Source organism: Scyliorhinus torazame, chromosome 7 (assembly GCF_047496885.1).
Source record: "Scyliorhinus torazame isolate Kashiwa2021f chromosome 7, sScyTor2.1, whole genome shotgun sequence".
NCBI lineage: Eukaryota > Metazoa > Chordata > Chondrichthyes > Carcharhiniformes > Scyliorhinidae > Scyliorhinus > Scyliorhinus torazame.
Window position 1 is genome coordinate 293,174,569 of NC_092713.1, and position 16,211 is coordinate 293,190,779.

General features: G+C 47.9%; 1 protein-coding gene across 1 annotated transcript in view; it reads left to right on the forward strand.

The window, feature by feature from the left end:
• Nucleotides 1-15,541, forward strand: part of LOC140427401 (melatonin receptor type 1A-like) — a 79,181-nt gene extending 63,640 nt beyond the window's left edge. The window contains exon 2 of the mRNA XM_072512935.1: nt 13,856-15,541. Coding sequence (XP_072369036.1) covers nt 13,856-14,625 — 770 coding nt within the window. The 3' untranslated portion in view covers nt 14,626-15,541. The remainder of the gene's footprint in view (nt 1-13,855) is intronic.
• Nucleotides 15,542-16,211: the final 670 nt, after the last annotated feature.

Genomic DNA, 16,211 nt, shown 5'->3' on the forward strand with positions numbered 1-16,211 from the left:
AATGACCAAAGTCAAGCTAATCGGCCTATAATTTCCTGTCTTCTGCCTCCCTCCCTTCTTAAACAGTGGTGTTACATTAGACACTTTCCAGTGCTCTGGTACCCTTCCTGCCTCCAGTGATTCTTGAAAGATTACCACCAATGCCTCCACAATCGCCTCAGCTATCTCATTTAGAACCTTGGGGTGTTGTCCATCCGGTCCAGGTGACTCATCCGCCTTCAGACCTTCCAGTTTCCCCAGAACCTTCTCCTTAGTGATGGCCACTGCACTCACTTCTGTCCCGTGATTCTTCTGGTACTCTGGCATCCTACTGGTGTCTTCCACTGTGAAGACTGATGCGACTGGTGCAAAGTACCTGTTCAGTTGTCTGCCATTTCTTTGTTTCCTATTATTACTTCTGCAGCCATGTTTTCCAGTGGTCCAATGTCTATTTTTGCACTTCTTACCTTTTATATATTGAAAAAAAACTCTTCCCATCTTCTTTTAACTGACTAGCTAGCTTGAACCCATATTTCATCTTCTCTCCCCTTATTGCTTTTTTAGTTGTCTTCTGCTTGCTTTTAAAGGCTTCCTAATCCTCTGACTTCTCACTAATCCTTGCCACTTTGTAAGGTTTTTCTTTTGCGTTTGTGCTGTCCTTGACTTCCCTTGTCAACCATGGATGCCTTGTCCTCCCTTTAGCATGTTTCCTCCTCCTGGTTCCTCCTGGGGTGAATTTCTGCTGTGCCCCCCCCCGAATAACTCCCCCAAACTCCTGCCATTGCTGTTCCACTGTTCTTCCCTGCTAGGCTCCTTTTCCAATCAACTCTGGCCAGCTCCTCCCTCACGTCTTTGTAGTTACCCTTATTTAATTGTCATACCGTTCCATCTGATTCCAGGGTAAATTCTATCATATTGTGGTCACTGCTGCCTAAGATCCCTAATTCAGCCTGTCTCAATGTGATTATGGCTGATCCCATCCTGGCCTCAACTCCGCCATCCTGCCCGTCTAACTCCTCCTTAAATTTACTCACCGTCCCAGCATCCACCGCACTCTGGTGTAGCAAATTCCACAAATTCACAACTCTTTGGGAGAAATAATTTCTCCTCAAATCTGTTTTAAATTTCCTACCTCTTATTCTACTTTATCCATACCTATTAGCATCTTGTCTACAGGGGCTGTTTAGCACAGGGCTAAATCGCTGGCTTTGAAAGCAGACCAAGGCAGGTCAGCAGCACGGTTCAATTCCCGTAACAGCCTCCCCGAACAGGCGCCGGAATGTGTAACTTCATTTGAAGCCGACTTGTGACAATAAGCCATTTTCATCTCTTTATTTTTTAAAAATTTAGACTATCCAATTATTTTTTATTCCAATTAAGGGGTAATTTAGCATGGTCAATCCACCTACTCTGCACATTTCTTGGGGGCTTTGGGGGTGAGACCCACGCAGACACAGGGAGAATGTGCAAATTCCACATGGACCGTGACCCAGAACCGATATCGAACATGGGACCTCGGTGCCGTGAGGCAGCAGTGCTAACCACTGTGCCACCGTGCCGCCCTACGCATCTTGTAGACCTAAATTAGATCTCCCCTCATTCTTCTAAACTCTAGAGAGTTTAGGCATAAACTGTTCAATCTCTCGGGCGGGATTCACCGGCCGCGTTCACCCGGCGACTGGAGAATCCCGCCCGAGGTCAATAGAGTTCTCCATTGTCCGCCTCTCGCCCGTGGCGTTCTTGCGTCAGATAAGGTGGGAGAATCCAGCCCCTCATCTCTGGAATCAACCGACTGAACTGCCTCCAATGCCACTACATCTTTCCTCAAATAAGGGGACCACAACTATGCACAATACTCTAGGTGTTGTCTCACCAATGCCTTGTATAGTTGCAACACTTCCTTACCTTTATACTCAATTCCTTTTGCTATAAATGCCAACATTCCATTTGCTTTCTTTATTACCTGCTGCACCTGCATGCTTGTTTTCTGCGACTCATGTATGAGGGCACCCAGAGCCCTCTGCATCGGAGCATTCCAAAGTCTCTCTGCATTTAGATAATAAATTGCCTTTCCATTTTTTCGACCAAAATGCATGACCTCACACTTATCCACGTTAAACTCCATCTGCCACAATTTGGCCCACTCTCCTAACCTATCTATATCCATTTGTAAGGTTCTTATTTCCTCATTGCAGCTTACTGCCCCACCTATTTCTGTGTCATCTGCAATTTTGGCTATAGAACCTTCTATCCTGCATCCAACTCATTTATATAGATTGTAAATAGCTGGGGCCCAAGGACCGGATGCTGTGGCACCCCACTAGTTACAACTTGCCATCCAGAAAAAGACCCATTTACCCCAACTCTCTGTTTCCTGTCCATCAGCCAGTCTTCTATCCAAGCTAATAAGTTACCCCTAATCCCATGTGATCTCACATTCTGAATTAACCTTCTGTGCGGCACCTTATTAAACGCCTTCCGGAAGTCCAGATATATTACATCTATAGGATCCCCATTATCCACTTTGCTTGTCACATCTTTGAAGAACTCAAGCAAATTAGTCAAACATGATTTGCCCTTCGCAAAGCCATGCTGACTCTGATGGATAGAGCTTTGGTTTTCCAATTGTCCTGATTTTATTTCCTTGATAATTGATTCTAACAATTTTCCAACAACAGATATTAAACTAACTGGTCTGTAATTTCCCACATTCTGCCTCCCTCCCTTTTTGAATACGGGTGTTATGTCAGCATTTTTCCAATCCACTGGAACCTTTTCCATGTCCATGAAATTTTGGAATATCATAACCAATGGATCCACTATCTCTGCTGCCACTTCCGTTAACACCCTAGGATGTAGGCCATCAGGCCCTGGGGACTTGTTTGCCCTCAAACCCAAGAATTTGTCGAGCACCGTTTCCCTATTGATGCTGATTTTTCCAAGTTTCACCTTTTCTATTACCTCCGAATTGCCCGTTCCTATAGGAATGGCACTCGTGCCCTCCACCGTGAAAACTGGGGCAAAGTATTGATTTAGCATCTCTGCCATTTCTGTGTTCCCCACTATTACCTCACCAGTTTCACCTTCCAAGAGGCCAACATTCACCTTTGCGACTCTCTTCCCTTTTATGTACCTGTAGATGTTTTTGCTATTCTTTTTGATGTTCTGTGCTAATTCTTTTTTGTAATTTACCTTAGCTTTTTTATTACTTTTTTAGTATCCTTTTAATTATGTTTGAAAGTTCCACAATCTTCTAGTCTGCCACTCGCCTTTGCAATATGATATATCTTAATTTTTGTCTTTATAATGTCCTTGACCTCCTTATTTAGCCATGGATGTTTTTTTACCCCTCTTCCCATTTTTCTTCCTCACTGGGATATATTTTAGTTGTGAGGAATTGAGTATCTCCTGAAACAACTGCCACTGCCCATCAGCTATCCCACCTTTTGGTCTTCTTGCCCAGTCAATACGGGCCCAATCTGTCCTCAAGCCCATGTAATTTCCTTTGTTTAATTCCAGAACCCTAGTGTGGGACTCTAGGGTTAATCTCTCCTCATTACAGAATACCAAATCGAGAGTAGCCTTCTCCCTGGTTGGTTCCCCAACATACTGTTCCAGGAAACAATCTCGAATGCCTTCAATGAACTCTGCCTCCAAGCTACCCTTGCCAATTTGATTCCTCCAGTCTATGTGCATATTAAAATCACCCATTATTATTGCCGTACCTTTCTTGCAAGCCCTCAGTATTTCCTGGTTTATACTGTGGCCCACTGTAGAACTACTGTTTGGGGAACTATAGATTACTCCTACCAAGGACTTCTTCCCTTTGTTATTTCTTATTTCTACCCAGACTGATTCCACATCTTGATCTCCAGTGCTTATGTCATTTCCCATTACAGCGCTGATCCCTTCCCTCACCAGCAGGGCTACACCACTTCCTCTTCCTTTCACCCTATCTTTCCGAAATACTGCGTACCCTTGGATATTCAATTCTCAGTCCTGGTCTCCCTGTAACCACGTTTCAGTAATTCCCACCAAGTCATAACCTTTTGTTTCTATTTGCGCCGCTAGCTCATTAAGTTTGTTACGAATCCTTTTTGCATTTAGAAACAAAGCTTTTAAACTTATTTTAATGTTAGATAATGTAACCTGTTCTGTCTCTTACTTTTATTTTCTGGTAACCATCAACCACATTGCTAAGCTGCACTCTTGCCTCCTCATTGAAATTGGGTTTTCTAGTTTCTCCGCGATCGGAACACTCCCCCCTATTTAGTTTAAAGCCCTTACTACAGCTCTAGTTACCAATTTGCTAGGATTCTCGTCCCAGCATGATTGAGATGAAGACCATCCCTTCGGAACAGGTCCCCTCTTCCCCAGTACTGGTGCCAATGTCCCATGAATTCAAACCCATTTCTCCCACACCAATCTTTGGGACATGCATTTACCTCCTTAATCTTATTGACCCTGTGCCAATTAGCTCGTGGCTCAGGTAGTGATCCAGAGATTATTACCTTTTTGGTTCTGCTTTTTAGTTTAGCTCCTAGCTGTTCATACCCATTTAGCAGAACCTCTGTTCCTGTTCTACCTATGTCATTGGTAGCAACGTGGACCACGACAACTGGATCTTTACCCTCCCGCTCTAGGTTCCTCTGCAGCCCAGATGAGATATCCTGAACCCAAGCACCAGGTAGGCAACACAATCTTCGGGATTCTCGATCCTGGTCACAGAGAACAGAGTCAATGCCCCTAACTATACTATCCCCGATTACGTCCACATTTCTTTTTTCTCCCCCCACTTGAACAGCTCCCTGTACCACTGGGCTGTGGTCAGTTTGCTCATCCTCGCTGCAGACCTCATTCCCGTCCATACAGGGAGCAAGAATTTTGAACCTGTGGGACAAGTTCAGGGACTGAGGTTCCTGAAACCCTACCTCCTGGATCCCTCTATCTGCCTCACTTGTAGCCACACCCTCCTGTCCTGGACCACTGGCCGAATTCAAGGTATTTAATCTAAGGGGTGTGACTGGCTCCTGGAACGCAGTGTCCAACTATCTCTCCCCCTCCCTGATATGTCGCAGAGTCCGAAGCTCAGAATCCAGCTCATCAACTCTGAGCCAGAGTTCCTCAAGCAACCAATACTTACTACAGACGTGCTCACTGAGAACCCCAATGAGGTCCACCAGTTCCCACATCACGCACAAACAGCACATCACAAACCCTCCATCAATATTTTATTTTTAAAAATATATGTATCCTTATTACTTCAGTCTCAATGCAATTTCGAACCAGTAATTTAAATGGATATTCAAATTTAGCACAGCTCCCTATCAGCCGATCAAATCACAGCCCTCCTGAGATGTCACTTAAGGTTTTATTAGTCCGACCTCGCTGTCAGTTTCAGAAAATCAAGAGTAGCCACTGGGTGGTAGTCATCACTAGTTGTATTACATGTATTACGGCACAGCCCATGTAGTAGAGGTACATGGGTAAATTCCTGCCTGCTAGCTCCGCCCAGTAGGCGGCGTCTAAATGTGTGTGCTGCAGACATTCTGGTTCCAGCTACAGGAGGCACAACATCTTTGCTCAATAAAGCCTCGATTATTCCACTACTCTCGCCTTTGTGGTAATTGATAGTGCATCAATTTATTGGGCAAAGATTTTTTTACAATGATGGATCTCCGCATCAAGCCTGATCGCCTGCAGCTGAGCCCTCAAGCAGCCAACGCTATGTCCGCCTTTGACCACTGGCTAGCCTGCTTCGAAAGCTACCTCCAAACATCCGCTGGGGAACCCTCGGACTCGCAGAAGTTCCAAGTCCTCTATTCACGGGTGAGCCCTGACATTTTTCCTCTCATCCGGGATGCGCCCACTAACTCCAAAGTCATGGACAATCAAGTATACGTCAGGCACCTCCTGGTTACGAGACAGCAACTCCCCGGGAGTCTCTGGATGATTTCTGGCGTGCCATGCACATCCTAGGTAGGAACTGTGACTGCCAGGCAGTTTCGGCAGTCCAGCACACCAAACTTTTAATTCGAGACGCTTACGTTCCGGGCATGAAGTCTGCGTACCTTCGCCAGCGGCTACTGGAAGGGGCCAAGCTTGATCTTGCAGGAACTAGGCAGCTCACTAATTCGTTAGAAATGACCTCCCATAATGTCCAGTCCTACGCCCCCAACCACGCAGCACCCTGGTGGGCATTGTGGGCCCCACCAGCTGCCGCCTCCAGCTCACCGCAAGCCTGCACCGCGCGGCAGTCAGCCAACTCTGGGGGGCCCTAAGTGCTATTTTTGCGGGCATAACAAACACCCCAGGCAGCACTGCCCGACCTGCAACGGCTGTGAGAAGAAGGGACGCTTTGTTTCTGTTTGCCAGGCCCGGTCGGTCGCCGCTGTTTCCAGGCCTGGCGTTCCTATACCCCCCACATGCAACCCACGGGCGCCGCCATTGTCCCCTTCGCAAGCCACCTGCGGCCCGTGGGCGCCGCCATCTTCTTCACCGCAAGCCACGTGCGGCCTGTGGGCGCCGCCATCTTTGATGTCACCCGCTGTGGGCGGGTGTCGACGCCATTTTGGACGGCGTCTCAGGACCCCTGCTCGTCAGGCCGTTCATCGCCTGCCGCTACCTCCACCACCGCCGACCAGCCCGGAACCTCCCAGCATCTGCCGCAGCTTGCCTCGATCACCTTGGATCAGTCCCAGCCCTGCAACCTCGCGACCGCGACGACGACGGTGAAGATCGATGGGCACCAGACAACCTGCCTTTTTGACTCTGAGAGCGCAGAGAGCTTCATCCACCCCACTACGTTAAGACGCTGTTGCCTCCCGGTACACCCCGTCACCCAGAAAATCTCCCTGGCCTCCGGATCCCATTCCGTGGAAATCCGGGGGTACTGCATCGCGACCCTCACCGTCCAGGAGTTCAGCAACTTCCGGCTCTATGTCCTCCCCCACCTCTGCGCTGCTCTGTTACTCGGCCTGGACTTTCAGTGCCTTCTCCAAAGCCTAACCTTAAAATTCGGCAGACCCCTCACGACCCTTAAGGTTGATCCACCTTCCCGGTTTGCGAACCTCACCTCGGATTGCAAACCCATTGCCACCAGGAGCAGACGGTACAGTGCCCAGGACAGGACCTTCCAACGGCTTCTGCGGGAAGGGATCATTGAGGCCAGCAACAGCCCCAGGAGAGCTCAAGTGGTAGTAGCAAAGGCCGGGGAGAAGCATAGAATGGTCATTGACTACAGTCAGACCATCAATCGGTACACGCAGCTCAACGCGTACCCCCTCCCACGCATATCTGACATGGTCAATCAGATTGCGCATTATCGAGTCTTTTCCACAGTGGACTTGAAGTCCGCCTACCACCAGCTCCCCATCCGCCCGGAGGACCGCCAATACACTGCTTTCGAAGCAGATGGTCGCCTCTATCACTTCCTTAGGGTTCTCTTTGGCATCACTAATGAGGTCTCGGTCTTCCAGCGAGAGAAGGACCGAATGATTGACCGGTATGGACTGCGGGCCACCTTCCCGTACCTAGATAACGTCACCATCAGCGGCCACAACCATCATGACCACGACGCAAACCTCCAAAAATTCCTCCAAAGTCGTTAATCTCACATACAATAAGGAGAAATGCGTGTTCCGCACCAACCGCTTAGCCATCCTTGGCTATGTCGTGAAAATGGAGTCCCAGGGCCCGACCCCGACCGCATGTGACCCATCATGGAACTCCCACTCCCCCACAGCCCCAAGGCACTGAAACGATGCCTGGGGTTTTTCTCCTACTATGCCCAGTGGGTCCCTAATTATGCAGACAAGGCACGCCCACTCATTCAGTCCACAGTTTTTCCCCTGACGGCTGAGGCCCGCCAGGCCTTCAAGCGTATCAAGGGAGACATCGCCAAGGCTACGATGCACACGGTCGACGAGTCCCTCTCCTTCCAGGTGGAGCGCGATGCATCGGACGTAGCTCTGGCCGCCACCCTCAACCAGGCGGGCAGGCCCGTGGCCTTCTTTTCCCGCACCCTCCATGCCTCCGAAATTCAGCTCTCCTCTGTCCAAAAGGAGGCCCAAGCCATTGTGGATGCTGTGGCATTGGGCATTGGAGGCATTACCTGGCCGGCAGGAGATTCACTCTCCTCACTGTAATGACGAACAGTCGGTTGCCTTTATGTTTAATAATACACAGCGGGGCAAGATCAAAAATGACAAGATCTTGAGGTGGAGGATCGAGCTCTCCACCTATAACTATGAGATCTTGTATCGCCCAGGGAAGCTCAATGAGTCCCCTGGTGCCCTATCCCGCAGTACAAGTGCCAGCGCACAAGTTGACCGACTCCGGGCTCTCCACTATGACCTCTGCCATCCGGGGGTCACCCGGTTCTTCTATTTCATCAAGGCCCGCAACCTGCCCTACTCCATTGAGGAGGTCAGGACCGTCACCAGAGACTGCCAGGTCTGCGCGGAGTGCAAGCCTCACTTCAATCGGCCAGATCGAGCGCACCTGGTGAAGGCCTCCCGCCCCTTTGAGCGCCTCAGCATGGACTTCAAAGGGCCCCTCCCCTCCACCGACCGCAACACGTAGTTTCTGAACGTGATTGATGAGTACTCCCGGTTCCGTTTCGCCATCCCCTGCCCCGATATGACTTCTGCCACGGTAATTAAAGCCCTCCACAGCATCTTTACTCTGTTCGGTTTCCCCACCTACATCCACAGCGATCGGGGATCCTCCTTCATGAGTGATGAGCTGCATCAGTTCCTGCTCAGCAAGGGCATTGCCTCGAGCAGGACGACCAGCTACAACCCCCGGGGAAACGGGAAGGTGGAGAGGGAGAACAGGACAGTCTGGAAGGCCGTCCTGCTGGCCCTGCAGTCTAAAAATCTCCTGGTCTCTCGCTGGCAGGAGGTCCTCCCCGACACGCTCCACTCCATCCGTTCGCTCCTCTGCACAGCGATAATGAGAACCCTCACGAATGGGTGTTTGCCTTCCACAGGAAGTCCACCTCCGAGGTCTCGCTCCCAACACGGCTGACAGTTCCTGGGCCCGTCCTCCTTCGGAAGCAAATGCGGACCCATAAGTCGGACCCCTTGGTTGAAAAAGTCCACCTCCTACAAGCAAACCCGCAGTACGCCTACGTGGCACACCCCGACGGGCGCCAGGACACAGTCTCCCTCCGGGACCTGGCACCTGCTGGATCCCCACCCACGACCCCCGACCTGACACCGCCCCCACCACCCCCGGTTGCCTCATTCACCCCTGCGCCACCCACCCTCCCTCCAGCGAACCTCACCGCAGCCCCCACCCCAGTAGGATCTGTCCTCCCACTGGTTCCACTCAGGGGTGACGAAGACAAGGGCAACATGCTCCCGGAGTCACAGGTGACCAAGTCGGTACCCACATCACCACCAGGACTGAGGCGATCACAGAGGGTCAAGGCCCCCAACAGATTTAACTTATAATGTTTTCCACCACCCCCGCCGGACTCTTTTTTAACAGGGGGTGAATGTGGTAGTTTTCCACCACCCCCTTTGGACTCTTTTCTAACAGGGGTGAATGTGGTAGTCACCACTAGTTGTATTACATGTATTATGGCACTGCCCATATTGTAGAGGTACATGGGTAAATTCCTGCCTGCTAGCTCCACTCAGTAGGCGGCGTATAAATGTGTGTGCTCGCCGGTGCTGCAGCCATTCTGGTTCCAACTACAGGAGGCACAACATCTTTGCTCAATAAAGCCTCGATTATTCCACTACTCTCCTCTTTGTGGTAATTGATAGTGCATCACCCTGCCCCCCCCCCCCCCCCCACACACACACACACACACAGCACTCGGCTTCTCCTGGTCACTTACCTTCCCCCACACAGCACTCTGCTTCTCCTGGTCACTTACCTTCCCCCACACAGCACTCTGCTTCTCCTGGTCACAGCTCCCTAAATGAGGTAGATCTTCATATCACTTACCTTCCCAGGATGCTCTCTGGATCTCTCCCTGCAGATTAACAGTTATAAACCAAGAAGAAAGAAAACAAAATGGAAGGGGAAAAGCACCTCCTCCCACTCTGCACCGAATTACCACACTGCTCCAAATGACCAAGTTTCAATCCCCAATCTGGCTCTCTCACTCAGCAGAGAGTGTGGTTCATGCCTCTCTCTTATATAGAGCCCAGCTGAAATGAGATGACACACTAGTTAAGCTTCAAACAAAAGAATGCAATTTACACCTTTTGCCTCTAATCCGGTTTCAGGTGATTGACAGATAGCTGCCACTCAGCAATTAGGTGGGGGCAACTCCAGCTAACTGGACCACTAAACTTTTAACAGAAAAACAGGAAAATTAAATTTACCACTTATCTCTTTAATTATCACACTGCTCCAAATTACCAAGTTTCAAACCTCACTCTAGCTCTCTCACTCAGGCTGTCTCCAACTTCACATGCGCAAAGCTTACTGAGTATGCGCTTTATTCTGGCTTTTGGCCAGATTCTACATTTCTGGTCCCACCCTCCACGATGCCCATCGCTGGCTCGAGTGGAAAAACCTGGGTGTCCAGTCTCCACAAACCAAGCACAGTTAATTAATTTCATAGGTTGTGCCAATTGAACAAACTGCATAGAACAGTGCATAGATTGGGTTTGAAGACCAGGGGCGGGATTCTCTGTTTCTGAGACTAAGTGTTGACACCGACGCAGAATCCATGGACTTTTACGACAGAAAAACTGGTGGCGCTACTGGTAAGGGGCTAGTACCGATGCCGCGTGGAACACAATCGATTCCAATGACAAACGGTGTGGGATTCGCCAGGTCCGTGATCGACACTCGGGAGGCTGACAGGCTGTAGCCGCACATACACATTACACTCCCCATACACACTTATCCAAGCCAAAAGGATGGCACTGTGTGGTAGTATGCATTAGGGGTCATGTGGGACTGTGAAGCCGTGATGTCATTGGCTGACAGATCCCGGGTCCTGGTTGGCTGTTGACCTCTAGCTCCGCCCTGAAGGCGGAGTATAAGAAACTGGAGCTCTCCCCCGCAGGCCAGTCAGCTACTGAACTGCGGGAAACAAGTCACGCTTAGTAAAGCCTCATCGACTTCATCTCTGTTCGTCTCTCGTGAGTCTTTGTGCGCTACACACTGGTTATTCTGGAGCGTGCTGATACAGCTGGTGGGTTGGCTGGGGCCAAAGGGCACCCAAGGAGGTGCCCAGGGGGTGACACCTATACAACCCATGGCACTAGGTTCAAAGTGGTCTGTTAGCGGTGTACACAGCTGCATGGCTGCCTTGCCGGCTATGGCAATGGTGTGACATGCCCGTTCACCCCGACCCCACAGTCCACCTCCTGGCCACCCCCCACTACTTTCCCCAGCCCTGGGAGAATCCCCCCGACCTTTTGTACCCCCTCTCACTCCCTCAGCAGCTGCCAAGCCGGTTTCACGGTTTTTAAAAGCACAAGTGAACCACGCCATCGGGAACTCGGCCCATCGGAGGCAGAGATACGTGGAGGCCCCGGAGAATTCTGGGTCGGGCCCGTTAATGATGTGCAAACAGTGTCGACTGTAAGTGCGTTCTGGAATGCATTGACGCCGCTGTTGAGATCCTGGAGCGTTTCGTTTTGAAGTCAAATCGGCACCTGCCTCAATTTCATCGTCGGAACCGATTCTCGCCCAATCACCTTTCACGATTTCAGCGTCGGCTAACGGAGAATCCCGCTCAGTGAGTTCAGATTTGAGCTTGGTGTGCCCAAAGTACCCTTCCTTTGGTATGCTGGCACTGATACAGAGGCACCGTTTGGTTTGGTTGGTAAACAAGGGTAGTCTATAAATGCATTAAAATGTGTGCGGAAATCCTCCGACCTCGCTTGCGGCTGGGATTCTCCGCTAAAAGTAAATAGCTTTTTGGCTGGAACGCCAAATATTCGGTCCTCACTTGCAGCAGGGAGGCAATGGACAAGATCGGAGAGTCACGCGTGTAAATGTTTGAGAATTGATAGCCGAGACCATTAATCTATGGTTTCCATGGTAGAGCTGACAGAATAATTGATTCTGATTCCCTAAGCGGCAGTAGGGACTGAATGTAATAAAATGGTAAATTACTTTATTCAGAGACAATAAACTAAACCAAATGTAAGCACCTGGAACACAGAAGTAATTTACAAAAATCCAATAACTTTCATTGCATCCTCTGTTATAAACACATCACTTATTCAGTCATTGGAAATGGTGATTACTCAATTTGGAAGGAGATCAAATTAAGTTTTTGAACGACCCATTTTTAAAAATTAGAACTGAATTGTTATGAGACGCTAAAAAATAAATCCAGAACAGAGAAATAGGAATGTGCTGGCGAGAGCAATACCAGCCATAAAGCTGCCGTTGCTATTTCCACCTCCAAACATCTGGGGGAAAAAACAACCAATATGTTTTTACACAGTGGTTAGCATTTTCTAATAAAATGTATTTTTATTCCTTCAGGGGATGTGGACATCCCTAATCGCCCTTGAACTACATGGCTTTTTAGGCTATTGCAAAGAGGCATTTAAGAGTCAACCACATTGCTGTGGATCTGGAGTCACATGTAGGACAGACAGACCGGGTAAGGACATTAGTAAACAAGACAATCATTTAATGGCCAATTCCATATTTTTAAAATTAAATTCAAATTAAACCATTTGCTAAGGCAGTGTTCTTCAAACTTTTTTCCGGGGACCCATTTTTATCAACCGGCCAACCTTCGGGACCCAACCCAGCCGACCTTCGCGACCCACGCCGACCAACCTTCATGACCCACGCCGGCCGACCTGCGCGACCCACCATTTTCTCTTACCTTGTTTGCTGCTGACAAAAATGGAGGAAGTGGTTTTGGGTCCCTTTGGCCCTCATACACGCTCCTCCAATGGAACCTGCTGAATGAAGGTGAAGCCTTCTGGTGTCGGAAAGTATGGAGTCTCCATCTGTCCAAAGTTCTGAATTTTTTTCCTGTAACATTTTATCAAATAAAACCCCCCCTGAACTTGTAAAAAAATAAAATGAGTAAAATAAATGAAAAAAATGAATAAAACCCCCCCGAACTTGTAAAAAAAATATAATGTATAAAATAAATGAAAAAAATAAAAATTAAATGAATAAAATGAATGAATAACTGAATAGAAACCACTACAGAGCTTGTAAAACAAAAAGCTGCAACTGTTTAAAAAAATAGCGGCCGCACTGCGCATGCGTGCCCGATTATCGTGCGCGCCGACCATCCTGCGCGCATGCGTGATGCGGCCAAATTTTTTTTTTAACATGTTCGCGGCTGCTTGCAGCCGGCGTTATGAAAAGCCGGCCGCTGCACAGGGCTTTGCACGATCGGGAGAGCCGCGGACAACGGCTCCGCGACCCTCCCGACACCCACCCGTGACCCACCTGCGTGTCGTGCCCCCAACTTTGAAGAACACTGTGCTATGGTGTGATCCGAACCCAGGGCACCAGAGCATTACCCTGGGTCTCTGCTTTAGAAGTCCAGTGACAATACCATTACACCACCACATCCCCTGTGCATATTTTGCAAACATTTTCCCCTATGCTTTTCTGAATGAGAAAACTCTGCATATTGGTTCTACCTTTCTTCTGGCTCTCTGATAATTTGCCCAAGATTAAAGCGGATGTACAAGAGGAAAACAGCCACACTTGGGATCCAAAGCCAGTTGCATTAGAAGTAGAGCTTCAGCCAAGTGAACACTAATTGAACCTGGGCTTTAGAATGGCTAAATGATTGAGGAATTGTTTTAACTTCTACTTCCTCCACCTGCTGCAAGTTGAATAAATTCTACTGCAACCATTGTGATTGAAAGCAATGATATTTACTGCTGAACTAACCTGGTGTGCTCTTTTATAGGTAATGCCTTTGTGGTAAGCCTCGCCATCGCTGACCTTCTTGTAGCCATCTATCCTTATCCTCTCATCCTAATAGCAATATTTCGCAATGGATGGGTTCTTGGCTACATCCACTGTCAAATTAGTGGCTTCCTCATGGGGCTCAGCGTGATTGGTTCCATTTTTAACATCACCAGCATTGCAATCAACAGATATTGTTACATCTGCCATGGTTCGAAGTATGACAAAATCTTCAGCAACAGGAGCACGGCGTGCTTTGTGGTACTGGTCTGGGTGTTGACTTGTTTAGCAATCGTTCCTAATTTCTTCGTGGAATCCCTTCAGTATGATCCTCGCATCTATTCCTGCACATTTGCTCAGTCTGCCAATTCCTTCTACACAGTCATCGTGGTGGTCATTCATTTCATTCTGCCAATCAGCATTGTCTCATACTGCTACCTGCGTATCTGGATCTTTGTCATCCAGGTTAGGAGGCGTGTTAAGCCCGATAGTCGATCCAAGATAAATCCCCATGACTTCAGGAACTTTCTGACCATGTTTGTAGTGTTTGTGCTCTTTGCTGTTTGTTGGGCACCATTGAACTTCATTGGCCTGGCAGTAGCGATTTACCCACATTTAGCTAGCATGATACCAGAACAGCTGTTCATTGCCAGCTATTTTATGGCATATTTCAACAGCTGCCTGAATGCTATAATATATGGTGTTTTAAACCACAACTTCCGAAGAGAATATAAACAAATAATAATGGAAATGACCAAGCTCTCTTGTTAGGATAACCATTCTTCTAAAGTCGACAACATGGAGCACATTTATTGGATGTTAGAACCTTTCAGATGTTTGATCCAAGTGTGGTAATCAACGATATGAAGGATTAATCATTGGCTTGGAAAGAAACGGCGTGAAAAAGCTTTTTGGAGCACTTTTCGACTGTGCTCAAGTCTATTTTGCCTGCTGTAGTTTTGCTGAAATTACAATTTTCAGATCAAAACTTAGCATGGTAGTCCGGAAAATGAAACAAGATACAAGATGGAGGCTATTAAAAAGATCCACTGATGCTGCCTGTCCAGTCATCAGGAAAATATGGAGACACAACCACTCATGCCACAGTATAGTAAGAGAGTATGACAGATGCTGAACTGTAATGAAGGAGCCGTGTGCAGCTTTTGTTTGGCATTAAACTAGAACAGCGATAGCAGTGTACGAAGCCTTGAACATGTTAGCATCCAACTAGAAGATCCATCAAACAGATAATTGCAACACAATTGAATATAATGAGTATGGCATTCCCCTTAGATTTGATTTTAAGTAAGCATTGCCTTCGTAAAAATGTATTTTGTTTCAGATATGTGTCTTTGCTGTGATTGTATTAATCATTGTTGATGCTCTGGCGGCAGGTAATTTGAACTTGTGACAATTGTGTGATGTGACCAATATTGAATCAACCACACATATACACTTTGCCCCATGGTGCCCAATCTGATTTGATGTGTCCACTTTACACAATTTGCAATTCTTAAAAGTAACCCCAATGTATTTGATCTTGATTTATGCCACTGTGCCATACATTTGTAAACCAAATAATAATGTTTGCCAAACTTGCTTCATGGAGACAGTTTTCTTTTAAAATCGGACTTGCATTTATTGATCTGTTGACCCAGTAAAGCTACACATTGATGCCTTGTCTCTTGGTGAGTGATTTGAAAAGGAAAGGATTGGCAAGTGGGTGTTTACTATTTCTCCACTCTGTGTGGAAGAAAGGCCAGTTAATGCAAAATAAACACTTCTGTCCTCCAAACTGTTCATCGCATCTCATTTCTACAAAGGAAACACCTTGACTATCTCCTCCAAGAAATACATTCACAGAGCTGGAAGGAAGAGAGATCAAAATGGTAGGCCTGAAAACTGGCAAAGCTAGCCAGCTCAGCATGTCCATTGGAAACCTCCACTGCTAACCTCGCCAGAGAGAGGGCTATCAGGAGAGCACGTCTAATTCAGAAGCTCCTCCAAGGCATCCATACCTCTGGGGCACCTTGCTGGGCAGCTGACTTGTCTCGGAGAACTGCATACTCTGATGAGTCGCGTTGGTTACGGGGAGCGAATGACATTGTGCAGAAAGAGCGAGGATTCACGATACGGTTCTCAGTCTGAACTCCTGACGTGAGCCTCGCTCCTACTATTTGACAAAATGGTATGATTTTCCTCAGAATTTATACTGCCTATTGTACAGTTTCCCTGATCTAATTGGCCTCATTACTATAAACATCAGAGTTATTACAATGCAGAATAGGGTCTTTATTAAGACATCACACTTCACAATCCAGTATGAGTGCTCACGTTTTTAATGAGATACCATGTGA